The sequence below is a fragment of the Uloborus diversus genome, unplaced genomic scaffold (genome assembly GCF_026930045.1).
Source record: "Uloborus diversus isolate 005 unplaced genomic scaffold, Udiv.v.3.1 scaffold_1049, whole genome shotgun sequence".
Taxonomy (NCBI): Eukaryota; Metazoa; Arthropoda; class Arachnida; order Araneae; family Uloboridae; genus Uloborus; species Uloborus diversus.
In genome coordinates, this window is record NW_026557709.1 from 12,532 (window position 1) to 40,039 (window position 27,508).

Genomic DNA, 27,508 nt, shown 5'->3' on the forward strand with positions numbered 1-27,508 from the left:
TAAGAAAATCTTCGCTCTTTTGGCGCAATCGTTGTTCCAATTGTTGCAATTTTCGTTGTGAAAAAAAACCCGTTCATTTTTTGATTGCAGTTTTTAAGTGCCAGCGTCGGTTTAGATAAAAATTTACAATTTTTTTCGTGAAATCACAATAAAAACGAAGACTAGATCTCATGGTACTTAATTCCTTGGGGAAAAAATGGGAAAAAAATTTTTGGAGGACAAAATTTGAAAACTCCCTGACTTTTCCCGGTTTTCCCGGAGCGTACGAACCCTGTAATTATTATTTTACTATATTTTTTTATGAGGTTACTTTTACAGTCATCCACAAAGCTTCAAAGCATAAATAAATGGAAAAAAATAATTGCTCTAATAACACATAATTTCAAAGAACTTTTTACATATTTCAGAGACTTAACTGGTGACTTAAGATTGGTGGGGAAAGGTTAGTAGTTAACAAAATTGCTTAAAATTGTTTAGTAAAAATTGCATTGCACAAATTTTACTAAACAAATAAAAACTGCCCTTTTTATTCAAGCATTGTGTATTGCACTGTCAAATGGAAAATACACATTGTAACATGAAGTACCAACTTTTAATTTGTTCCAAAGTACAATACCCTGTTTTTTCCAATATAAATAATAATGTCAGACATTAAAAATGGTTGAAAATTTTGGTAAAATATAAAAACAGAAAAAAAATTAATTCATGGACACACTGTAGAAACATAATATACAGGGTTAACATGGCTTTATTTGTGTCCCTTTTTGCTAATTTATATCACCAGGTCAATAACTTTGAGAAGAAATGCTTTGAAAAGGAAGTTTAGTAACATTAATTTAAAAAAAAAAGCTATTTTAAATAGTGTTTCAAATTAATAAATAAATAAAAATCTGGTGAGTTTCAACCAAACTAAATGCCTGTGTTTATCTTTTAACTTTGACTGGGCTAAACTGTTGGTCAGCATAAAACATCCACAGTATACATAAAATCCATTGGACACAGTTATATACATTCCTATGAATATTTTATTAGACATAGTTCTTTGAGCACAAATTATTTAAGTTTACATTACTCAGGGTGAGGAATTTAAATTGTTTTGATTTTTAAAAACAATTATCAATTGAAATAATTATTTTTGCAGATTGAAATTTTGAAAGTTTAAAAGAAAGAGATTTTATCTATTTATAAACCTGTTCGAATGAAACATGTACAGTGGAAAATCTCATGGTAAAACTAGTTTTTACCGTTAGCTTTGTGACTTTTACTTTAGAGTCAATGAGAACAGTTATTTTGTTGTGCTCTCTGGGCTTCTGCCATTCTAATGTTTAAATTGATTTCACTGATGATGAAGTTAAAATTTAAATTTTTTTGAACAACAATAATTGAAAGATGATTTTTGTTCTAAAGTTATGCATAATCTGATTATCAATAAAATCACTGCAAGTAGTCACTCAGTATATCAATGCAAAAAAATCTATTAACTCCGACTTTTTCCCTCAAATTGCTTACTTTTATAATTTTATCAACATCTCATCTCCAATTTTCTTCTGCCCTACAAAATTCGAGATGGACAGGTTCAACAGTATTGCTTGATGTTTTATTATTTTTGATGCCATTAGAAAGGTATTCAAATATTGAAAAAAAAAATGAATTTAGTAATATACAATGTTACTAAGCATGACATAGGAAGATTTGGCTTTTACTTTACCCGACACGTGCCAGTTCCAAGAGCAGCACAATCTTCACATTCTGGTGGAGCATACTGTAAATTAAAACAAAAGTAAAAAATAAATAAATATTGTCATTATGGCTAAGTCTCATAATCTGTTGTATATCAGTTGTGGAGCAGAAAAAAAATTAACTTTTGTATCAAGCTTAAAGCAGAAGAAATATAATCATACATCTGCCATTAGAATAGGAAATGTCAACCTTTATCATTTTCATAGCAAAAGTTCATTTATTTTATAGTAAATGTTCTTTTAAACCCCATTTTCAGAGATCATGATAAGGAAAAGTTTTTTTTGAGTTAAAGTGATTTCTTAACACTTTCATTTGCAGCTTAGTGGTCCTTCACTGCTTGGCAGATGCTTTGAATTATCTTGACAGCAAACAGATTCATATTATGTTGTAACTAGAAAATCGCCCATCAAGTTATGATGAGTGAAAATTGCTTCTACATTTGAACGATGCAATTTCCTTCTTCTTCTTCTTCATCAGCACAACAGCCTGGTGCAGGCCAAGGCTTTCTCCGTCTGCTTCCTCTAGGCGGTACGACACGTTGCCAGGTTTCTCCACCTGTTCACTCCCAAAATTTTAAGGTCTTTCTCAACACTATCCAGCCACCTTGTTGCTGGTCTTCCCCTTCTCCTTGTACCCTCAATCCTTGAAAAAGTTAGCTTTTTAACCGGGTCCAGATCTGTACGCCTAAATACGTGCCCCAGCCATCTGATTCTATTGGCTTTAATTAATCTTAAGATGTTGGGTTGTCGGTATTTATGGTATACTTCAAAGTTATATAAACTTCTCCAAGTGTCATTTTCTTTTACTGCTCCAAAAATTTCCCGAAGGATCTTTCTTTCAAAAATGAGAAGTCTGTTTTCCTCTGTTTTATTAATTGCCCATGTCTCACTACCATATAAAATGATCGGTCTTATGAGGGTTTTGTATAGGTTTATTTTTGTATTAATGGAAAGGAGCTTAGATTTTAATTGGCTCTTTGAGCCAAAGTAGCATCTATTTGCCATCAAAATTCGATTTCCAATTTCAACTTTAAACTCATTCTTACTGGTAATAAGTGCACCCAAGTATTTAAACTGGGTGACTCCTTCAAAAGTATAGTTTCCAATATTAAGCGGCTGCACATCTTGTAATCTAGTGCTCGCAACCAAAAACTTAGTTTTTTCCTCGTTTACAGTCAAGCCCAATTCCTTGGCAGCGCTCTCAAGGGCAACAAATGCCTCGATCACATCCTGTTTTCTTCGCCCAACAATGTCGATATCGTCCTCGTATGCCAATATTTCCTGCTTGGTGATATTTTGATAGTTCAAATTTTTACCCTAACTCCAGTGGATGAACCCTAAACTCCAGTAGATAGGATTCATTGTTCAACACTTTCCCGTTTCTTCATTCTCCTTAAATGATAATTTTACCACTTACCAGTAAAATAGTCAAGTTACCGGATCCAGTTCGGCCTTGTCAAAATAAAGCATTTTCCTGCCATGTTAAAAATTACCAAATATCATGCTATGGCGCGAGTTTCATGGTTGGTGACATCAGTTGTTAAAATTAATCGCCATAAATGTAATTCAAATAGACAGTACAACAAAAGAAAACAAGCTATTCTTATTTCGCACGTGTAACTCCTTTATCGCACATTGGCTCAACAGGTGTTCTCCAGGGGCATCGACTTGCAAAAATTATTGGGAGGGGGGGGGGGGGGCAAGACATCACTGTGGGTTTAGGGGGTTATGTAATCCCAAGGAGGTCCCCCCCCCCAAATAAAGGTCAGATTTTTGTACCTTGAAAATGCTAGTTTACATATTTTCTGGTGTGTATAATTTAAACAAACAGAATGTGACATGGCGTTTTCAAAGTAAAACAATCTAAAAATTCGTACACAAATTTTCTGGTTCAACAAGATCATGTCACTTGTCTTGTCAAGAGACATTTTTTGGTCTATTTTATGGGGAGCTATGCAGTATCGCAGCTAGACATTGACATAAAGTAGGGTACTTGACTTGCATGGAAGGGCACTCCCCAAGACATCGACTTAAAAAAATATATATTCGGGGGGGGGGGGGGGGAGGCATACTGAGGGGTCTTGAAGTGGGAAATATTTTTAATTTCAGATGAAAAATAGTGATTTTTTAAAAAAAAATTTAAGCATTTTAAAAGTCATATAATCAACATTAGAGCCCTGAAAACGCATCAAGTCTGACACATATTTTTTGGCTTTGAAAAAAAGGAAAAAATAAATACAAACACGCACAGAATTTTTGTAAAAAGGTAATTTAATGTACGCATTTTTTTTAAAGACCAGTGGTTTTTTCATTAGTGATATCTGCTAACATATTCAAGTGTAAATGCAGTCTCTCAATGTCTAGGTCATTTTTGAAAAACTCAGTTGATTTTTCAAAATTTGTTTCACCTCTGTTAAATAAAAGGAAGCACTCTTGTTTAACTGCAATGACCTGTGGGAGTCCAGTTGATGTAAAACGCCCAATAATGCAAAATTGCACCATTTTACAAACCTCAATGTATCGCCTTGTAGTACTTCTTTGGGATTTTGAATGTGTGCAGTGAGCTGGCTTCGTTGTTTTCATACTTCTTTGGTATACCTCAATTCCGAAGAAGCAAAGGATCATCATTTTGTGAAGGTTTTCTTTTAAACACAATTACCAAAAGTATTCAAAAATTATCACGCCTCCTATTTGATATACAAATCAAACCCTCATACATTTTTTTCCAGATCAGCAACACTTTGATGAGCACGACAGATTTGACCCGTAGGTTTGCGCACTGGAACAAATTCTAAGTGTGCTTGCAGCACTGTAACACTATCATTATTCACACTACTCGTTTTCAGTTCACCTGATTACTACCATAATAATTATTTGTTTTAATTCATTACTGAATGTATTTTACAAGGTAAACTACCTTCAAACAAGGAAAATAAAAGATAAATTTATGAGTTTAGAAAGCATAATATAACTAATAATTTTCCTGGTTTATTGGGGAGGGGGGGCCTCCGCCTCCTCAAAAATATTTTTGAGGGGACTCAGGCTCCCCCAGACCCCATGGAGTCAGCGCCACAGGTTTTCTCCTTGTTTTAGAGCTCTATTGGGCAGGAATTGCAAGTGAAGGTGAATGAATTTTTTTCTTATAGTCACTTGAATTAAATATATTTTTCTTTTTTTTGTTCTTTCAAAATAAATTTCAAGTCAATCTTTGAAAAAACTTCAAGTTCAAGGAAGTTAACTTTGAGATATTGAGCATAATTAGCATGGAATTAAAGACAAAGGGATCGTGACTTAATAAAAACTTTGAGTTATAGTAATATTTCAGTTATCGCGAATTGACTGTATTACTGAGTGTTATATCAAGAATTTTATTCAATTTTTTAAAAATCTTTATATTTTTAATGAAACTAACATTTTTTCCTTAATCTGTGGAAAACAATAAGGGCAAAATTATCCAAGGTCACATAAGAAGTTAAAACACAACAAAAGTATGTAATTGAGGGTTCATTTCTTTATAATTTGATATTTTTTCTAAAAATTAACACTAAGTGCTAATTTAAAAATGACTAAAATCAAATTCTTAAAATTTCATGATAAATTTAGAAACAAGAGAAAAAATATTCATTAATTATTAGGATAAAAATAAGCTTATCTAAACTAGCAAACATTAAAATAAATTCAAACTGTCAAAAATATTAAAATTGCAAAAAGATTGAAATCTGAAACACAGGAACAAATGTACGCAAAGTAGGTACAGTAAAATCTTTGTTTATAAAACTATTTAAATGCAATATTATTTTTCAATCAGGTTATTGATTATGAGTAAATTTAATAAAATTTTAGCAGCAAATATATTCTTTAAAAGAGGTACTTTTAAAAAATCAAAGATATGCAAAATTTACCTGATAAATATCACATGAATCAAATGAATAAGTCCATTTCTCAGAACCTATTAAGAAAAAAAATATTGTTAGCAAGTCTTGCCACAAAGTAGCCCTATATAAAAATTTAAAAGAAGTCCTCTGAGGAAATCAGTAGGCTTACCATTATATAAAAAGGCATTAATTTTTTAGAAAACAATTTTTAGATTTATTCTAATCTATGAGTTTAAAAGCAGCTAGCAAGAGTGACTAGTTGGTTTGCTAATAATATGTATAGGAAACAGGGCCGGATTTAGGGGAGGGCTGGCAGGGCTACTGCCCCGGGGCCTCCACAACAAAGGGGCCCCACAATAAAAAAAATTTACAAAATATCCTAACTTTCACGGGTTGAAAATATCGGATATATACATATATATCAAAATATTTGGAAATATATCAAAGTATCAGATATTTTCAAAAATATGATGATCTTTTCGAACCCTGATTAGGGGCTTCCTATCCTTTTTTGCCCCGGGGCCTCCACACTTCCAAATCTGCCCCTGATAGGAAACTTTATTTTTTTGAAACAAAAAATGAAAACAAAAAGAGAGAAAGTGAGAGTAAAAAGAAAAGAGAAAAAAGGTGGTCTTAAGTATACTTTGAAGTAAGAAAGAAAGAAAAAAAATCTTAATCTATGAAATAACAAAAAAGAGAGAGAGAGCCTGTTTTAAAAAGTTAAAATATTTAAACAGTAAGAGACTGAAAAGTAAAATGAACCAAATAAAAGTTGCATAAAATAAAATCAAGTAACCTTCCCCGCATGGAATTAGGCTATGTTTCCATTATTTACGAACTTGCAACCATGACAACAAAACCAAATGAAATTTTTAGATGAGAAAAAAAAAAAAATTACAACTCAATGAAAGTTTGAATTTTTTTTTTAAATTTTGCAAAAAATGGAAAAGTTACCAGAGAGAAAAATAACGAAAGCAAGATAACTCATGTGATTTAATAGCTGGGGAAATAGAAAAATTCAAACTTACAAAAGGTAAAAAAATTTTAAGTGTGCAGTAAGTAGAATGTGCAGTATCCACTATAATATTAAAATCTGTTCGCGTCCGTCTGTCTGTCTGTCTGTCTGAAGATCGATCTTCTCGGGAACCACTGCGAATCGGCAGTCAAACGAGACACCGATCAATTCGAAATTTTCCAAAGAAAACAATAGGACCAATCTCATAATTGTACGACTTTAATTAGCGGAGATATTAATTAAAACGTTAATTAACATAACGCTATTCAGGAATTTTTATTTCTTTCCTGTTGCCATTTTGCAGATGGGTGAGCAAATAAAATTCTAATAATTGTGTCAAAAGAGATTTTTTTGGCTGCTGTCCAAATCTTAAAACAACGTTTCCATCTAGAATTTCATTTTAAATTAGTTTAAAATTGATTGCTCTATTCGGACATTTATCTCATCTGTCCTTTCTTATTTTTTCACATTCAACGTTCTTAACTCTTTTCAGCATATGAAAAATGTTTCTTTAGTAATGTTTATTGATTGAAGTGTAAGTTTATCATTCACCGGCCTCATATTTGGGTACATTTAGGATGTGCGACTAATTATGTTTATTTTGTTGGACTTTTTTCCGTCACATGGGTGAGTTTTCGAATTGTAATAAATCTCTTTTTCCTTCCTGTTTCGATTTTTGCAATACAGTTTGTATCGTTAAAAGAACACGTTAAATTAAGATTGTTTGGATTTCTTTAAGTGAAACAGAGTTGAACAAAAGAGATTGTTTTTAAGGATTTTAACTAAAGCTTAATTGGAATCTGATGGCTTGATATTAAATTAATGCTTATTGGTATTTAATAAGTCTTGGTGCTTTAGTTTCACGTAATCAACAAAAAAGTGTGTGTCAATTTATGTAAAAAGCTGATTGTAATTGTACATAAATATTTCAGATATATTCTATCAGATTTAGTTCAGTTTAAAGTGAGCACATATTATAGTTGAGAATGCATATATTTTCATCTTTTGTGCTAATTGAAAATACTCATAACTTGTATTATTGAAAAATATGATTAACGTTAAAGAGGTTTTTGCCAAAAAATGCTCTACTGGTGTTTTGCAAACCCTGCATTACGCGTAATTATTTACTCCTTAGCGCTTTAGAAACTGATGTCAGAATAATACAAAAACATCAATTGAACAGCTCTTTCATTTTTTAAGTAGCCCGTGCAACGCCGGGCACGCAGGCTAGTATATGATATAAAATGTGCAGTATATGTAGTAAAATGTGCAGTAGAAGATCTTTGTTGTGTCCAATATAAGTGAAAAGTCTGCTTAAAATAAAAAAAATAATAACAAAGAAAAAACACTTTGAGATATAAGTCACTGAATTCCGAACTAATTTTCTGCCAAATTTCATGAAAAACCAGGTGAATGATCTTGTCTAGACACAAAATACTTTTATAAAAACAAAAATTACATTTCAGTACAAATAAATAAATTTCAATACAATTAAAATTCTGTTCTCAACCCTATTCACTTGGGCTGGACCAGGGACGGATCTGGAGAAGGGCCATGGGGGCCATGGCCCCTCCCAAAGCCTTGTGATTGTAGGAATTTTTTTTAAGAAAAAAAGTATTATGAGAAGATAACAAAATTTAACACATGTGTTATACTGAAAAAGAAGCATAGGCCTTAATTGGGAGTCAAATTATGTCCCTAACCTCAAAACAAAACTTTTATTTCCAAAATTTTTCTCAATCTTTTACATCATTTCTTGATTCCAACCACAGACACTTGGATGATCTCTAAATGCTGCTGTTCTCAGAGTATACCTATTGTTCACAAGACCAAAGAGAGCCTAAATTTTTGTTTTTATGGCTTTAATTTCGAAACTAGGGAGAGAACCCCCTTTTCCCATGCCCTTTCACAAATGCCTTGATATGTAGCAAAAAATTGCATTTTAAGTCTTTTATTTGGCAAAAATGTCAACGGAAACTAGCTTATCCAGCCCTTATCAGTTAACTTGCTTAAAAGCAACTTAAATGAAATTTTTTGGGACTTCAATTACAAACGATCTTTGATAGGACCCCCTCCCTCCCTAGTTTATATCGTGATGATAGCTTTAAAAGGAGGTTTTTGGTGGAGCTCACGAATTTTCCATCCCTTTCTAAAATATGTATAAAAATAGTTAAAAATCGAACTTTTAGAGCCTCAATGCAAAATATTTCCAGAAAGGAAGGATTCTAAGCACCTTCACTCTTCCTTAAATGCAAGCAAACATTACCTAAAGGTGCATTTTTAGGATGGAAAGCTGAAGAGCTAGAAGAGCATCCCTCCTCTTCTAACTTCTCAATGTATAATAACAGAATATTTTGGTTTCTAAGCTTTATTTTCAAAAAGTATTTTGGTGCCAGCACCTGAAACCTGACCTTTCTTGGTACATCATCAAAAATAGACAAAATGCGTTTTTAGTTTCCTAATTTTCAAAAATTACTCGCCAATTTAAATTTTGAAACATTTTCAAGGGAGATTCCTAAATCCACTCCCTCACCTAATGTCCCGATACCCCGAAAATTGAGATTTTAAAACTTCATTTTAGTAAAATTTCTGGGAAGTTCGGAATTTGTTCAAAAATTTCGGATGGCCCCTCCCAAAACAATCGGCTGGATCCGCCACTGGGCTGGACATCATTGCCGCACCAATCATCTTACGTGGGCCTGCTGGCCGAGGCATTACAACATCCTAAATATTTCAGTTTGAGAAAAAATTATGAGAAAGCTTTCTTATTTTTTAACTATTAGCCTCACAAAAGCAGAAATGGTGATCAATGCTGATGAAGCACAAAGCAAATTGCAGGCAACCTTTTTTTCCTTTTCACACCAAATCTTCACCAACTTAATTTCTTATACAGTACTGCTTGTATAAGATGAAATATGATCTTGAGCATGTCAACTTTTTCTTGGGAAGTTCATTGAAGGGTTGAAGGATTATTTGCACTGAGACAAGTTGGGTTGCTTTTTTAGTCAGATTACAAAATTATCCCAACTTAAATTCACACCAATAATGCGCCCTCTTTTCAAGAAATAAACTCTTTAAGATTAATACCTCATCTTGCCAGAGTCAAGCAGTACCTAAAATGAAACAACCAGATCTCTCTCTATGGTTTTAATCATAAGAACAAAATTTGTCTGCATCCGATCTTGTACCAGCCAGACATTAATGGGGATTGTACAATGATGTAAATATTCCAGACATGCTAACCTAACAGAGAAATTTGAAGATTTTTTTAAAATAAATTAAGAGGGAGTATCTTGTTGAATGTAACAAATACTCAGCATAGTGAAAAAAAAAAATACGGAAATTTTAGTTTTTAAGGGAAACACAAGCGCCGTATTCATAAAATTTGACAGAGATTGATTTTACATATTTTAAAGGAAGATTAAAAAGAAAAACTCCTGAAAAAATATAAAAATAACATTTTACATTTAGCAGATTATTTAAGTTACTAAAGAAGGCCTCACCTTTTACAGAACCAGAACTTCCACATAAAGATGGCCTGTGGTTATAAAAAGCATCAAAGCAAGCTCTAATAAAATTAGCTGTATCAAGATTGGTAACAGATTTAGCAATATTTCCTCCATCAAATGGATCTAAATAAAACAAATTGAAATCAAAGGTCAGATTTAATCTGTTTTTGAAAAATTAAACAGGTTGAATTCAAATATTTCTTGAAGGAAAAGCAACAGGACATGAAAAACGTTTTAAAATTGAAACATGAAAAAAAGTCCAGTTCTTTATCAACAGCATTAACATATAAAATGGTCTTCTTTATAGATGAGAGTTTGTGTTGCCATTTGTAGACAGAACTAAGATTGATTAGTAGAATACAGTCCTTGGCACTAATTAAAAAATCAACAACTGTAAAGTGATCCAAAAAGTTAATATCAAGTCGAACGGGATTCTTTTTTTTAAATAGAAATGAAATACAGCAAAAATGTTCATCAATATAAAATTTTAAAATTTAAATACACAAAAAGAACAATTTTCAAAAACAAATTTTTTAAGTCACTTACTCAAAAGGTTTTAGAATCATATTTTAAACATTTTGACATATAACCAGACTTAGATAAAATTAAAAGCTTTCTGCGAACACAAATCCTAACTGGAAAATTTTCTGCAAATAATTATTTTGCCTAACTCACCCTTGAATTAAAAATTTAATTTACATTCAAATATGAAAAAGGCAAAAAAAAAGAAGTGCTAAAAACAATCATTTAATTTTTTTTTTACAATAACATATAGTTTGTGCTTAATTTTCACCAACTGAAGAAAACTGCCAAAACCATTATTTTACTCGCATGTGTGCTTTAAAAGGCTTTTGGAGAAAGGCTTTAACAGAAATAAACCAGGATTTTTTTTAAAAAATCCCTTAATTTTTTGAGCAATCACGATTGCTTATTCCTTTCATTTGACTGTTTTGATGTGCTTTCATTTTTTTCCCCCACCAGCACCCTCTGCAACACCACCGTCGACCGGCCGCCTCACGATGCTGCTCCTCTAGCTAGCAAAGCCTCCAGGTTGCGTCAATATCCTACACTTACACGCATGCATACACGCACGTACAACACACACACATACATACACCTACACATACACACACATACAGATACCTACACAAACACACACACCTACACACAACTACCCACTCACTCATGCCTGCACACAGACACAAACACATATGCCTACACACACATCCCCCCCCCCAAACAAACACTCATACACACAACTACCCACACACTCATACCTGCATGCAGACACAAACACACATGCCTACACACATACACATACCCCCTACACACAAACACACATACGCCCCCTCCCCCCCTTCACACAGGCCTACATACACACACACACACACACACACTCGTGATTGCGAAAAACATAATTTGAATTCAAGATGTCAAAATTCAATTTTTTTTTTTTTTTTTTTTTTTGTTTTAACGTTGGCAGTTTGACAAAAAATTCCTGCAGAGCCAAAAATTTTCTGCAAACGCCGTTCGCCCGTTCGTCTATATTTATTATGCAAGACTGCTTATAACATTTTGGAAACACACATAAACTATTGGGTGTTGATTTTGAGGAGTGAAGATTGTATGGTCATCAAGCATCTTATATAAGTGAAATTTATAACAGATTTTAAACAATTTAAGGGGGGAAACCAGGTTAGGAGGCCGGAATTTTAGTGTTTTTCGTGACTTTTTATAACAGGAAAGAAATAATCAGAGTTTCTGTAAACTTGGAGAATATTTATTCATCTTTTGAAGTACACTTTGTAATTTTTGAAAGTCATTTCCACCAGAATTAGTGGAGTTAGAAGCTGCTGTCCATGGGGGTTCATATAGAGTTTAATTGAATAAAGAATATTCACATAAATTTTCAGAATGACTGGTCAAAAAATCTTTGAGCTAGAATGCGCAATGGGTGGAACGAAAAAAACGAAGTTTTTATTTTCGAATCGTAATAGTGCGGAAAAGTTGCGATTGGTGAAGACTTACAAAACAAAACAAAGATTTTTAAAATCAAATAATATCTTCCGATCCCGCAACGAGACTGAATATTTGAAAAAATGGAAAATTTCGTGTTTTCATAGTGATTTTTCAAAAATTTTGTTTTATGTTTCTTTTTAAAGCTCTAAGATGGAAAAGTTACGATTAGTGAAACCTTCAGAAATAAAAAAAAAAATTTGAAATCGAATGATACCTTCAGATCCAGAACCAATCCTAAAAAATCGAAAAAGTTGAGAATTTCAGGATTTTTCCGAATTTTTAACATTTTTGGATCAATGTACTTTTTCAGGCTACAGAACGGAGAAGTTACGTTTAGTGAAGACTTCAAAGTGAAAAAAAAAATATCTTTTTGAAATAAAACAATATCTTCCGATCGCGCAACGAACCTACACGTTTGAAAAAATGTAAACTTTAAGCCCTTTTCTCAGCTTTTTTTTTTCTTTTAGTTTAACGATCCTCATAAGTTCGGTATAAAATACTAATAGAAGAACGTTTGTTTATAAAACAAATGTGATATTTTAGTACTAGAGCCTGCCTGTAAATTGTCCACATGGCCCTTTAATCCCGCGATACTCATATTTGTTTATGCCGCTTAGTACAGTGTATGCATCTAATACGCCCCATTAGCGAAATAAAGAACCGCAAAAATTTCACAGACGGTGCCATTCATGTTCACAGAACAACTCAAACCTGTCGATATTTACCTGAGAATCGAAAACAAGTTGTTTACTAGGGTGGAACGAAAAAAACAAAGTTTTTATTTTTGAATTGTAATAGTGCAGAAAAGTTGCGATTGGTGAAGACTTAAAAAACAAAACAAAAATTTTTAAATATCTTCCGATCCCGCAACGAGCCTAAAAATTTGAAAAAAAATGGAAAATTTCATGTGTTCTTAGAGATTTTTTAAAAATGTTGCTCCAACGTTTCTTTTTAATGCTCTAAGATGGAAAAGTTACGATGGTGAAGCCTTCAGAAATTTAAAAAAACATTTTGAAATCAAATAATACCTTCTGATCCAGGAACAAGCATGAAAAGTAAAAAAATTGAGAATTTCATCTTTTCTTAGTGATTAAAAATAAAATTGTTCTTGTTGTTTTTTTCCCCGGTGTTACAGGGAAAAGCCTTTAAAAAAACCCTATATTACACATAAACATTAATTTATTTCTTGACTTTTAAGGTATATTCGAAACAAGCAAAACTACCATTCTTTACAACAATGAAACATTTTCAAATAATAGAAAGTTATAAAATATTTACCAAATTTACAATACAGTATACAAGTCTTATTGTTTTAAGTGTTAGTTGTTGAAGCTAATTTATAATCAGATTTTTTGGAAAATTCGGGCATAATTGATCTGGATTTCAATGTTGCTCTTATGTAGCCATCTTTTGACTGAAATCCACACACTTTGAGTGAAGCTTCCGTCATTAGCTTCACACATCTTTCGACAGCTTGCGTATGGCAGAGGAATAGTTTTATATCCCAGTCGGGTATTGTGCCTGTTACAATAAAATTTTCAATGTCTTTGTTAGGAACTTTTCGAAGAAAAGGTGGAGAAGATAGCTTTGTCGTGTTCCAATTAATAATCTCTGTGTAACCCTCTGCTTCGAAATTTAGAGATGGAATGACAAAGTTTCTAATGCTTTTGCCTTTAGAAACAGATTCTCTGGCTTTTAAGACGTTTTTAAATGCTAGTTCTCTTATGTGCCCTCTTTCATTAAACACCATTGCCATTAATGTTGTATCCTTCCTTATTCATCTTAGTTGGAAGGTAGTGCGTGGGTTTACTTAAGTAACGAACATCGAAACCGCTTACGAACAACACATACTTTACTGGCACAAGCACACAAAATTACATACATCTTAAAACGGTGAAAGCACTCTTCATTCCCGTTACAGTTAGATCTCGATCCAGTTTACATTCTCATACAGTCACAGTTAAAGTTAATAGCATTAAGACACTACATCCCTCCCCCCAAAGTCCTTATAACTACAGATCAAGTCTCTTTGGAGGCTTTCTGATTCGAGTTGACCGTCGAAGCACTGGAGTTAGTTCAGCAGCTGGCAAGGGCTTGGGATCTGGAGCAGCTGTAGGCATTATTGTCTTTCGGGATGGACTTTTTGGATCGGGGTACACCACAGGTGAGTTTGGACAAACATTGGAGCTAGCGGGTTCATCAGAATCTCGGGAAGCCTCGCAAACGGACTCCCTATTTGGCTCGGATTGAACCGTGGACGATTCCTGTACCCTGTATCTAGGGACTGTACTCTGTGACGTCTCGGACTCGGATACTGCAGTGTTGCGTATCTGGTCGATGTGTCTCTTCCATAACTGTCCGTTAACATCTATGGTGTAATGCAGGTGACCATCTCTACTGACGACTGTACCGAATTTCCACTTTCTATCTCCTTGGCGATAATTCCGTACAGCGACTCGATCACCGGTATTGAAAAATCGATCTCTGAAACAAATATCTTTTTTTCGTCTTAGATCTATCTGGTGTCGAACATCGGGTATGAGCAGATCAATTAATGTCCTTATCTCTCTCTTCATAAACATGAATGATGGGCTTTGTTGGGTAGTCATGTTTGGAGCTTTGCGATATTGCATTAAAAACGTGTTTATTTTTTGACGAAGGGAACCTGGGAAGTCAGACATCGCCCTTAGCGATTGTTTAACAGTATATACATACCTCTCTGCCTGACCATTACTAGATGGCTTATAAGGAGCACAAGTTTTATGTACAATACCATTGCATTTCAGGAATTTTTCAAACTCTTCTGATTTAAGCTGCGGTCCATTATCACTGACAAGGGTAATGGGTAACCCATATCTCGAAAAACACTCTCTTAGGCATTCGTTGGTGTTTGCAGAAGTAATTTTCTTCATAGGAAATACTTCAAGCCATTTGGAGTACGCGTCCACTACAATAAATAACATGTGTTCGAAAATTGGGCCAGCAAAATCTATATGAATTCTCTCCCAGGGTGCACTTGGATATTCCCAGTAGTGTGTTTTAACTTTTGGGGGATCAGCTTTATGCTTTGCACATTCTGTGCAGCTTCTTACTATCTCTTCAATATCCTTGTCAATATTCTTCCAATAGATGTATGAGCGGGCTATGCCCTTCATTTTCACCATACCCAGATGGCCTGTGTGGAGATCTTCAAGTACTCTTCTTTGGTAGCATTTTGGAATGCACACCCTGGATCCACGTAAGATGCATTCATCTTCTACAGCAAACTGGGCAGTGTCATCTCCCTTCCCTCTTACATGCTTCCCTGATTTTAAGGCATGATAGATGGGCTTTAGCTCTTCATCAAGCTTGGATTCTCTAGCAAGATCCTTTGAAGTAATTGGCAAAGTCTCAATTTGGCACATTTGAAACATAGATATTTCATCTCTCAGATCTAAATCTTCTGATTTTAAAGGAAGTCGTGATAAGAAGTCTGCATTACCATGCTCAGCAGTGTTCCGATATATAATGTCAAATTGGTACGCTTGTAAAAATAATGCATAATGCAATAATCTTGTTGCTGACAATACAGGAAGACCTTTTTTGCAACTACCGTAAAATTCCGAAAGTAACCCCCCCTATTTTCAAAACAAAACTTGTTGATTTCAGAAGGGGGGGGTTATAATCGAGATTTTTCTGAAAAATTAGCCAAAATAATTGTTTTTAGTAGTATTAATTTTAGAGTACAGAAAAGAAATAATAAGTAAATAAGAGTTAATATTAATGAAGAGAGAGATAAATTAATTAATAAAAACATGTCATAATTTTCTAGTAGTAATAAATTGCATGAGGGCGCCATTTGTTTTCGAAAGAAAGGATTTTGCACCTTAAGTTGGCAAAACCCCTATAATTTATAGCTTGAAAATTCATTATGTACTGAATGTAATAAGGTTGCAATAAAAGAAACAAAATCTTAATGTTCTTGTTTCAGAATAGAAGCAAAAATCGCAATCACGGCCGCAAAATCGTTATGAAAATCATAATTTCGAAAATTGAGCTTTACAAAGTTCGTGAATGCAAACACAGACAAATCTCTTACTCGATTTAGTAAAATTTACATTTCTTGTGATCCTAAACTCGTTCAATTACATTATTTCTCCTTTTAAAAGGTTAAGTTTTGCGCTACTTTTTAAGCAACACGTTTCTAAAATGGTGTCACGTTTTCAAAATGGCGCCGTGTTGAAGATCGTTCAGTTTCACAAGTCAGAACAAAAATGCTCCTTCCAAAAGGAAAAAAAATGCATTACAATCGTATAAATTTCTTTTGTAATACATATGAACAAAAAAAAAAAAAAAAGCGCCCTTGCATCAAAAGGAGTCTAGACATTTTGGAAGGAATAAACCATGGAGACCATTTTTTTTCTTTTTTTGTTTAAATCATTGTGTTTTCTTTCTTTCTTTTTTTTTTTTTAGAAAAGCAAAACTGCACATGGACGGGGAAACTAAACCTTTGTTAATGCTTTCCAAGTAAAGCAGAAAATGTTATCCTTCTTTTATTGGAGGGAGTGGCAAATGAAGATGATCGGAAAATTTTCAGGCGAAGGGAGGGGAGGGGGGTATAATCAGGATTTTAATGAGATTTTACTTTCCACAAAAAAAGGGGGGGGGTTATAATCAATAGGGGGGTTACTTTCGGGATTTTACGGTAAATATGGCAACAAGAGGTTTATGATCAGTGACCAGAGTAAATCTTCTACCTTTTAAGTATAAATAAAATTTTTTTATTCCCCAAATAATTCCCAAGGCTTCCTTATCGATTTGAGAATATCGCTGCTCCGTTGGGGTCAATGTTCGAGATGCAAATGCAATAGGATGTTCAGATCCGTCGGGAAATTGGTGCACAAGGACGGCGCCTAAGCCAACAGGTGAAGCATCTGTTGACAAGATAACTGGTAAGCTAGGATCGTAATGAGCAAGGACTCTGTCCGAACATATTTCTTTCTTGATTTTATCGAATGCTTCAGAACATTCCGCATCCCAATTCCATTGAACCCCCTTACGGGTCAATTGATACAACGGATATGCCAATGTTGCAATATCTTTCGAGAATCGACCATAAAAATTTACAAGTCCCATAAACGACTGAATCTCTTGAACATTTTGGGGAGTTTTTGCCTTCATAATAGCTAAAATTTTGTCATCTGTTTTTGACAAGCCCTGAGCATTGATTTTGAACCCGAGGAATTGTATTTCACTTTGGAAAAATTTGCTTTTTTTATTATTTAACTTTAGGCCATGTAGCCGACATCTTTCAAAGAATTTTTCTAACTTTTGGCAATGGGTTTCTATATCGGGCGTAGCAATGCGAGCATCATCAAAAAATACTTCTACCCCATCTAAATCCTTAAACACAGATTCAATGTAGCGCTGCCATACCGCTGGTGCGGCATTCCCCCCATACATTAAACGTTTACAAATGTAGAGGCCTTTGTGAGTGCTTATTGTGAGGAGTTTTTGACTCTCTTCGTGCATTTCCATCTGCAGATAAGCTTGACTAAAGTCAATTTTAGAAAAAACTCTACCCCCACTGAGTGATGAAAAAATTTCCTCTATTCGCGGCAAGGGGTATTGCTGGACTTTAAGATTTTTATTCAGCGTGACTGAATAATCAGCACATAATCGTATGCTGCCATCTGCCTTAACAATTGGTACTATTGGGGTCGCCCAGTCACTTGTTTCTGTTTTTTCTATAATGCCTTCCCTCTCAAGTCTATCGATTTCTTCTTCAACTTTATTCTTAAGAGCGAAAGGTACAACGCGTTGTCTGCAAAAAATAGGTTTTGCATCCGGCTGCAGCTCTAATTTGCATTTATAATTCTTTATTTTCCCAACACTCGAATTATCAAAAATATCTGCATACTTGTTAAAAAGTAATTTTAAACGATCATTTTCAGCTCCAGTTGTTTTGACATGTTTGATGCCTGCCCAGTCAATATTAATTTTGTGTAACCATTCTCGACCAAAGATCGTGTCTAAATCTTGTTCTACTAGGTAAAGATTTAATTCCTGTTGCTGATTATGATATTTAACATCCACTGTTACGTATCCCAGAGGTACAAGAAAATTTCAATTGTACGTCTTAAAAACTAAATTAGTAGGAGAAAGTTCCTTTCCAGAAATTTTCCGGAATTTTTTTATGCTCATGACTGATACAGTTCCCCCTGTGTCCAGTTCCATCTGCACTGGTGTATCATCAATGGAAACCGAAATCATTATTGGAGGTTGTTTTGGTTCCTCCTTTAAGTTTGACTTTAGTGTCACTTCGTACATGGGTACGCTATTTATATTGTTTTCCCCCACTTGCTTCTGTTTTACAAAATTCTTTTTGGTTTTGGGTGTTCTCTGGGCAGCAAAACAAGCTACTTTAATATGCCCTATTTTCCCACAAAAAAGACATTTTGCAGTCTTAAATTTGCATAAATTCGGAGAATGATCCTTCGAAAGGCATCTATAGCACGGTTTTTCAATTTTCACTGCCGAGTTTTGAACTTTCGTTTTGTTTACGGGCTGTTTCGTATAACTTTTAATTGAATGTATTACGTTCAATTTCGTACCAATAATAGCATTTGAGCTTTGAGAAGCTTTTTCCATAGCCGAAGCAATAGCTAATGTTTTAGATAATTCCAAATCATCTTCTTCGAACAGTCTATCTAAGGTTGTTCTATCCCGTAACCCACTTACGAAAACGTCTCGGAGCATTGTATTTAACATGTTTTTATCATAATTACAAGGTACCGCTAGCGATCTTAATTCCGCTATGTAAGCACTTATGCTTTCCCCTTCCTGTTGTTTTCTGTTTAAGAACATATGTCTGCTTGGAATTATGAGCGGTTTAGGATTTAGATGTTCCTTAAGAATATCAATAAGAGTATCAAAATCTTTTTCAGCAGGATTTTCTGGAGCAAGCAAATTTTTTAGCAAATTATACAACTTAGCCGATAGGCTAGAAATCAAGGTTTTACCTCTTTTAATTTCCGCAACATTCTGAATATCTAAAAATGCTTTAAAGCGCTCAATAAATGAATCAAATGATTCTGACGTTTCGTCATATTTATCAAACTGAACACCAGTTACTTTCGATTTTGAATCTGGTTGTTCTTTCGTTTGTAAAGCTTCCATAAGCATTTTATTTTGCTCAATTAATTGCTGAACTAGTTGCTTCATGACAGATTTTTTCAATTAGAAATATATCAGAATTAATAATTCCTACCTTGAGCTGTCTTCAGTTTAATAAACCTAATCCTTACTTGATTTCGCACTCTTTATACTCTCAAACATCGTCGCCAGTTGTTGTATCCTTCCTTATTCATCTTAGTTGGAAGGTAGTGCGTGGGTTTACTTAAGTAACGAACATCGAAACCGCTTACGAACAACACATACTTTACTGGCACAAGCACACAAAATTACATACATCTTAAAACGGTGAAAGCACTCTTCATTCCCGTTACAGTTAGATCTCGATCCAGTTTACATTCTCATACAGTCACAGTTAAAGTTAATAGCATTAAGACACTACATCTAATAAGTTTTCGGGATGCGCAAAGAAAGAGTTTCTTTCAATGACTGGGCAAACAACTTGTTTTAGATTGTCAGGTAAGTATCGACAGATTTGAGTTGTTCAGAAACCATGAATGGCATCGTCTGTGAAATTTTTGCGGTTCTTTATTTCGCTAATGGGGCGTATTAGATGCATACACTGTACTAAGCGGCATAAACAAATATAAGTATCGCGGGATTAAAGGGCCATGTGGACAATTTACAGGCAGGCTCTAGTACTGAAATATCACATTTGTTTTATAAACAAACGTTCTTCCATTAGTATTTCATACCAAACTTATGAGGATCGTTAAACTAAAAGAAAAAAAAAAGCTGAAAAAAGGGCTTAAAGTTTACATTTTTTTTCAAACATGTAGGTTCGTTGCGCGATCGGAAGATATTGTTTTATTTCAAAAAGATTTTTTTTTTTCACTTTGAAGTCTTCACTAAACGTAACTTCTCCGTTCTGTAGCCTGAAAAGTACATTGATCCAAAAATGTTAAAAATTCGGAAAAATCCTGAAATTCTCAACTTTTTCGATTTTTTAGGCTTGGTTCTGGATCAGAAGGTATTATTCGATTTCAAATTTTTTTTTTAATTTCTGAAGGTTTCACCAATCGTAACTTTTCATCTTAGAGCTTTAAAAAGAAACATAAAACAAAATGTTTGAAAAATCACTAAGAAAACACGAAATTTTCCATTTTTTCAAATATTCAGGCTCGTTGCGGGATCGGAAGATATTATCCGATTTTAAAAATCTTTGTTTTGTTTTGTAAGTCTTCACCAATCGCAACTTTTCCGCACTATTACGATTCGAAAATAAAAACTTTGTTTTTTCGTTCCACCCTAATGCGCACTAGTTGAAAAAAAGTTGTTTTGAGAAAAACACGTTTGTGGAAAAAAAATGCTGTGAATGTTTTCGTATCTCCACAGTCACTTTAAGTGCTCATAACATTGGAACTAATCGGAACTTTTCACTCAAATTTTGGCAACATATTCTTGAATAGTTTTACAGGGTTCATACTCTATTTGGATGAAAAAATTCCATGACTTTTCCAAGACTTTTTCATGACTTCAATAAAAATTTTCATGACCTTGTTCACGAAGAGAATAGCACTATTTAATCTCAAACTTGCTCATTTTTGGAAAAGAGCTTTAGCAAAACGTCTATAAGAATGCCACAGCCTCATTGAAGCACTTACTCGTAATGTAAAAGTATAAGTTTACACTTAAAAAACTAAACTATTCTTATTTGTCTTCATCATTTAAATTTAAGCAAAGTAAAAATGCAATGAAACAAAAATTATGATGCTTAAATGTCTAATTTTTTTTATAAACAGGCAGAATGATAATGAATGGGACAAAGGTTGAATGAGTCATCACTATGTTTCAATAAATTTGCTTCAAAAGTTACCTTTCAGTGTCAACAGTGCATTTAATCATCCACCTAACTTGACTGTATTTTGACTCTTTAAAGTAAAGTCACATAGTTTAGTTCTTTATGTTTCTAAACCAGACATCTTTTTGAAAAAACATACAGTAATGAATCTTGCACATTTTCAAATGCATATAAATTAATAGATTCAGAAATTACAGAACATGTGTGATTTTTAACATTGAACGTAGCAGTGGGTCGCATGGATTAGTTTTGCGGGACGTATGTTGGGCACTACTGTTTTAGAGTATTAGAATTTCCCTTTTTCTGTATTCTACGCCTGACTAAAGATCTAAAACCTTTGACAAAATTAAGATAAACTGTGATAAATTTAATAACAAAGCTCTTACGAGTGGTGGAATCGAACTTGAATGCAATTTAATTGCTTTTTTTTTTTGAGTGGGCGTGGCAAAACCAAGAATGTGCAAGTTCGCTACTACAGAATATAAAACATAAGAAGTGCTGAAAACAACAGTAATTCAAAATAAGAGATGTCCAAATAGTAAAATCACATTGCAAGAAAGGCAAGCGGCTGCGACAGAAGTGGATACAATGATTTTTCAAAATTCAGATTTGATTTCGAGATCTTTCAATTTGCCACTTGTAATAGCTTTTATGTGCTATACAATTAAATCACTCAAGATTTCTAATGCTCTTTTAGTTACTGTTACTTTATCTCTGTCCAGGACATTTTTGCATGACCTGAAATAAATTTCCATGACTTTCAATGGAAATTTCAATTTTCCATGACTTTTCCAGGTCTGAAATTCGCTTATTTTTCTTCCATGACTTTCCAGGATTTCCATGACCCGTACGAACCCTGGTTTTAGTAAAATTTTATGACATAAAAAAAGTGTATTTTTTGACCGGTCTAAACTGGTTTCCCTCTTAATTTCTGAATATCTTTGCAGGCAATTAGCAAAGGTGTGGTGTATTCTAAAGTAAATTGTCCTAATGCCCAGGAACAAAAGAAATAAATGTCAAAAATCCTGTCTAGAAATTCGTTGGGTTGTTTGTCATTTTTAGCCAATTTTAAAGTAATCCCAGCGTTACAAACTGGTGTGGTATGCTTAAACTTATAGGATGTGTTTCACAGAAAGAAATTATAAACAGAAGTTTATTTGGAATAGTAATCTAATCATAGCTTTTTCTGAAATAGATTTCATTTTGAATCACTTAAGTGGACTTCCTGAGGGGGACAATTATTTTTTACAGACAGAACATCTCTAGTTTGGTAGACGTTTAAACAAAAACATGTTAGCCTTTGAAGAATGGAAGCGGAATTTGCAGCAATAGCTGAAGCTAGAAAAAAGCTATTGTGGTTAGATTTAATTAACACAGAATTCATAGAATGAGAGATTACTGAAAATAAAGAAAAGTCTTTGCTACTGGTAGATTATTTGGCTACAATTGATTTTGTAGAGTCACCTAAAGCTTTGCAGAACCAAACACATTGATTTCCTTTTTTAGAACAAGATTTAATTTATTCAGATATTTTGCAAACCAGACATGTTAAAAGTAAAGAAAACAAATATAATATCTTCCCTAACTTGGCGCAATTGTTGTAGATTTTATACCCCTGCAAGTATTGTTTCCGAAAAAAGAAATAAAAATGCCGCCAATAAAAGAAATAATTCAGAGCATTTCATAAGTTGCAATTTTTTCAATTTATCAAATACCATAAACATCGAAACAAACCTTCAATGTACATCCATACTTTTTCCATGCATTTAGAGCTTTTTGAAACTGGTCCCAAATCAGTTATTGATACGATGTTTTCATCCCAATTGAATATCACAGCATAAAACTTCAAAAATTCAAACCATAACTCTCCTACAGATGTAGTTGTTTTTGGACAAGTTTTTAGTTTGTACTGCATAACCTGAAATATTTTGCACATACACTTTTATAAACGAGACACATGTAAATACATTAATCACTTTAAAATTAAAAAGTAGTTTTACAATAAAATTAAGTGTTAAGATTTTGGCAATAAATTGGCACTTTGGCAACGAGAAGGAAAATCCAAAAAAAAAAAAAAAAAAACATTTGTTTAATAGGAAGAGCATGAAAATCAATGTGTCTTAAATGACGGTCACAGAGGAAGATCATATTGACAAAAAAAAGGGGGAAGAGTTCTGAAGGAGCTAGCACCAAAAAAAGCAGGAGTTTGAAGGGCCCTTCAAAAAAATCAATTCGATAGGAAATTTTTTTTGAGTTGATGGGGAACAATTAAAGATCAGTTCTGGAATCAGTACTACACAACAGGTATGAACCAATCATCAAAACCTAAAAAAAATCTAGACAGGATGGTGATTATTATAAAGTGTACAGTAAGGTTCTGTATGCAAAACAATTTTGTAAAGCAGAAAAAAAAAGTAAAAACTTAACATAATGACCCCATAAAATAATCATTTAAAATATGTTATGCAGCTCTCATGAGACAAATGGTAAAGCTAACACTGCATTTTAACTCAAAGTACATTTCACTATAGAAATATACTTGGGATTCTTCGGAAAAGACTTACCTTGAAATCTTCAATTTTAACAACTGGTAACACAGGTTCTTGACATCTCTGTAAGAAATATGTTACCAATAATGGAAACGCAATAGCTGGAAGTTTACCATCATCTACTTCATCAATTGCACAAACCTGAGAAAAGAACCAGGAATCAGTAAATAAAACAACCCAAACATACAGTCTAATCATTACAATCATGAGATCTTATTTAGTTAGTTTGTTTCTTTTTTGCTTAATATTCACTAGCAATTGAAGAAAAATTGGTCGAATTTTGAAGAACAAATAGCATTTGTAATTGCTAAGTAAATTTAAACATAGCTATCATGTTGTGTTTAGTAGAGTTTGATGAAATCCAGGTATTTATCTATTTAGCTGTATTCGATCTCACTTCTCACCCTAATCAAGTTCAACTCAGAGGCAGCGAGGTACTTATCTCATGGAACTATCCCCTCCGGGGGGGGGGGGGATTAGCAACCACTAATGGCAAATCCATTGCATATGTTGAAGCACTTTTAATTTGAATCACATTTATGTTCAAAATTCATTAATTAAAAATCTGCAGCTACTTTCTTACACTTTATAATGTGAGTTCCTCATTATAATGTGGATTGGCATAATCTTTATAAATGTTTATAAATAAAAAAAAAAGAAGAAGAAAATCTTTTCTTAAGTAAATTTTATTTAATGTACAATGTAGTTGAACTTCATTCAATAAAAAATTAGCATTTGTAACATACATGCCAAGTGGGGATTTCAGTTATAAGTCTTAATTGCACTAGGTATCCACATAACTCGAGATTTCATTAAATTTAGTTGTTTCTATCTCGTTAAATTTAGTTGGTTCTATCATGAACATAGATGACATAGGCATTAATAATTAAAGACATAAAATAGTCAATCCTGATTGTCTAAGGTAGTAAGGTCATAAAATCAGTTTTAAAGTGAGATACTGCTATTATTAAAGTAGAATCCCATTACAATGAATACCAATATGATGAAATCTTGGTTTCAATGAAATAAATTTCTAGCACAATTAAATTTCTATTACACTGATTGAATTTCATTAGAACAAAATTCCTGGAACAACAAACAAAATTTGTGGTCCCTTGAAGTTTGACGCAATGGGATTTCACTGCATTATTATTATTTTTGATATCATATCAATCTTGATAAAGGTTTCAGCATATGCTTTGAATAACCCAAAACATTGATGAATGGCAACAACATATGAGACTAAATTTTTAAGTTTTAAAACTAAATATGTACTAGTACTTATCTATTACAATAGTCCCTTGCTATATCTCGCTTGTCGGGAGAATATTAAAAAAGCATGATATATATAAAACCGCGATACAGTAAAACCTGTCTACAACAATACTGCTGGGACCTAAAAAAATATCATAATAGACAGGTTATCGTTATAGACAGTTTGATTATTCATGCTGACATTTTGCAGGGGCCAAAAAAAATATTGTTATAGACAGGTTATCGTTATAGATAGTATTGTTATACACAGGTTTCACTGTATTTAAAACTAACAATTGAACTAACATTCAAGCAACTGATATTGTGTCTACAATAAATATAGTTCATTCTCATATTAGGAAAAACTTTTGATTGCAGGAAAAAACTGAAAATTATCTTACCAATCGCTTCTTTTAATAGTGAAAAAAAAACAATTTTTCCAATATATTCAGTAAATTACCAGTAATTTACTGAATATACCATGCCTTGCCTTCAATCCTCGAGTTGAACCGAACCATTGCTTCGGTCACGCGTCTGGTCTGTGCTAATTCTATATCAGCTACCAGTTTGTTTGGCACTCTTGGCTTCCTTAAGAGGTTTTCCATCTCCAGCTCAGTCACTTTCCTATGAAGGGCTGATGAATGCTAATAAGCACAAAACTGCAGTCCTCGGCTGAAAATGACTGAGCTGGCGATGTATTTCATGTAGTTTTTCCAATAGTTTTCCGGTGAAACAAGAATTTAAAACCTTATATCTAAAGTAGCAAAATCAAAAGAATGAGACACATCAGTGATTTTTTTTTTTTATTGGCTAAAAAGAGAAGTGCATAATTTTCTGAGAAATAAAAAGTTTTTAATAATTTTGAGCAATCTCGAATTTAGGACAAAGTTTTATTACATGTTCAATTTTTCAGGCGATAGAGGAAAAGCGCAATACATGTGAATGGGTGAAATAATGGAGGCGCATACTGCATTATATTACTATCAATTAAACTAATGGACACAGTATTACAAAACGCATGTTTATGTTAAAAAAAGAGAGAGAGAGAGATTCACTACCTCGGCCCAAACTCGTGCAGCAATGAAAAGGGATTTTACTCGCACATCAAACATTGACAGCGTTTTTAAAAGATCAGCCATGTCACGAACTTTTTTTTCGGCCTTTCCTAAATAGGCCATTTCACATTCTACACTAGTATATGGTTCTATGAAAACAATTTTTGTAGCTTTCACACTAGCTTTATCTTCATATGGTAAAACATGATACTTGGGATTTGCAGTAAGTTCTGCAAATAAAAAGAAAATAAATAAAGTAAAAGCTTAAGTAAATAAATGAATAAAAGTTTTCTACAATATTAAAAACAAAAATAAATAAAGGTTTAGAAGTTCATCAAACACTGCAGCAATACCATTGTTATTTCTATGCTCTCTTTAGGATTCCCCTTCCCCTAAAGAGATATTATTCATGCAATTTTTATGTTACAAATAAAGTTTTACATTATTCTTGAAGACACAAAAAGTTATAATGAATTCCATGTTAGTCTCTTTGATCAAAGTTGGGAAGATTTTATACAGGTATCAAACTAAGAACTGATGATATTTGTCTCCATTTTTCAAAACATTTGATGATCATATGTAGGGGAGACTGGGGATACTTGATCCCCACTTTAGATTTCAATTTTTTTTCTCTGCTGCAAATTATCAGTTTTTAAGTACGTGAACAAAGGTAATTTTTTAACCTATCTGACAGCATTTTTTTTTAGTTGAAATGAAACAGATAGTTTTGATAAAATAATTTTTTTTTCAAAAATTTCATAAAGGGATCATAAATCCTCACATCAAGGGATACATGACCCCTTCATGGTGATACTTGATCCCACTGAGAAAATACATAGACTTTTCATTAGATTGGCAATTTATTTATGGATTTTAGTTTTCAACAAAATGTTTCTAAAAAAAAACACAGTTTCTAATTTTCTTTATTAGATTATAACAATGTGAACACAAAATAACATAATTTCAAATTTCACTAGACATTTGTAAGAAAAATGTACACAACTTTCATGAACTTATGATGCTTTTGATCAGTTACTTATTATCCAATACAGTTGTGAACAAAATACTATATTTAAAAATAAAACTAACAATTTTTTTAAAGTAGCGTAATGAAGCTAAAATTACAACAAATAAAAAAAAAATGGGATGATAAGCACAAAAATCATCTTATTTGCATCTTGTCTAGCAATAATAAAATTAAGAGTCATCATTTGAATTAATTTTTAAAAAGAGGGAAAAAAATGTAAGTATCAGTGTACTCATAAAAAAGAAAGCCTAGCTTATATGTTTTCAAAACCTGAAAAGTCAAATGCAAATAATTTGTTTGTTGTAGTTCTTTAAGTTCCGCTCAACCCAAATGGATGTGTGCAGATTAATGCAGCTTAACACATTTTATCAATTTTCCAGGAAAAGTAGATTGATTAAACATATTACCTTTTCGCTTCAGAAAACTTATTTCAAACTCTAGAAATCCAACTTTGCATTTTATCCACTAACAGGCAACATTATGGGCAACTCA

At 33.1% G+C, this 27,508-nt stretch overlaps 1 protein-coding gene across 1 annotated transcript in view; it reads right to left on the reverse strand.

Moving 5' to 3' along the window:
• Positions 1 to 26,338, reverse strand: part of LOC129232080 (terminal uridylyltransferase 7-like) — a gene marked incomplete at its 3' end in the record, with an annotated part of 37,218 nt that extends 10,880 nt beyond the window's left edge. Inside the window, exons 1-6 of the mRNA XM_054866317.1 lie at positions 25,993 to 26,338; positions 23,696 to 23,821; positions 22,866 to 23,049; positions 10,133 to 10,261; positions 5,642 to 5,688; positions 1,709 to 1,762 (exon numbers count right to left, since the gene is read on the reverse strand). Coding sequence (XP_054722292.1) covers positions 1,709 to 1,762; positions 5,642 to 5,688; positions 10,133 to 10,261; positions 22,866 to 23,049; positions 23,696 to 23,821; positions 25,993 to 26,112 — 660 coding nt within the window. The remainder of the gene's footprint in view (positions 1 to 1,708; positions 1,763 to 5,641; positions 5,689 to 10,132; positions 10,262 to 22,865; positions 23,050 to 23,695; positions 23,822 to 25,992) is intronic.
• Positions 26,339 to 27,508: the final 1,170 nt, after the last annotated feature.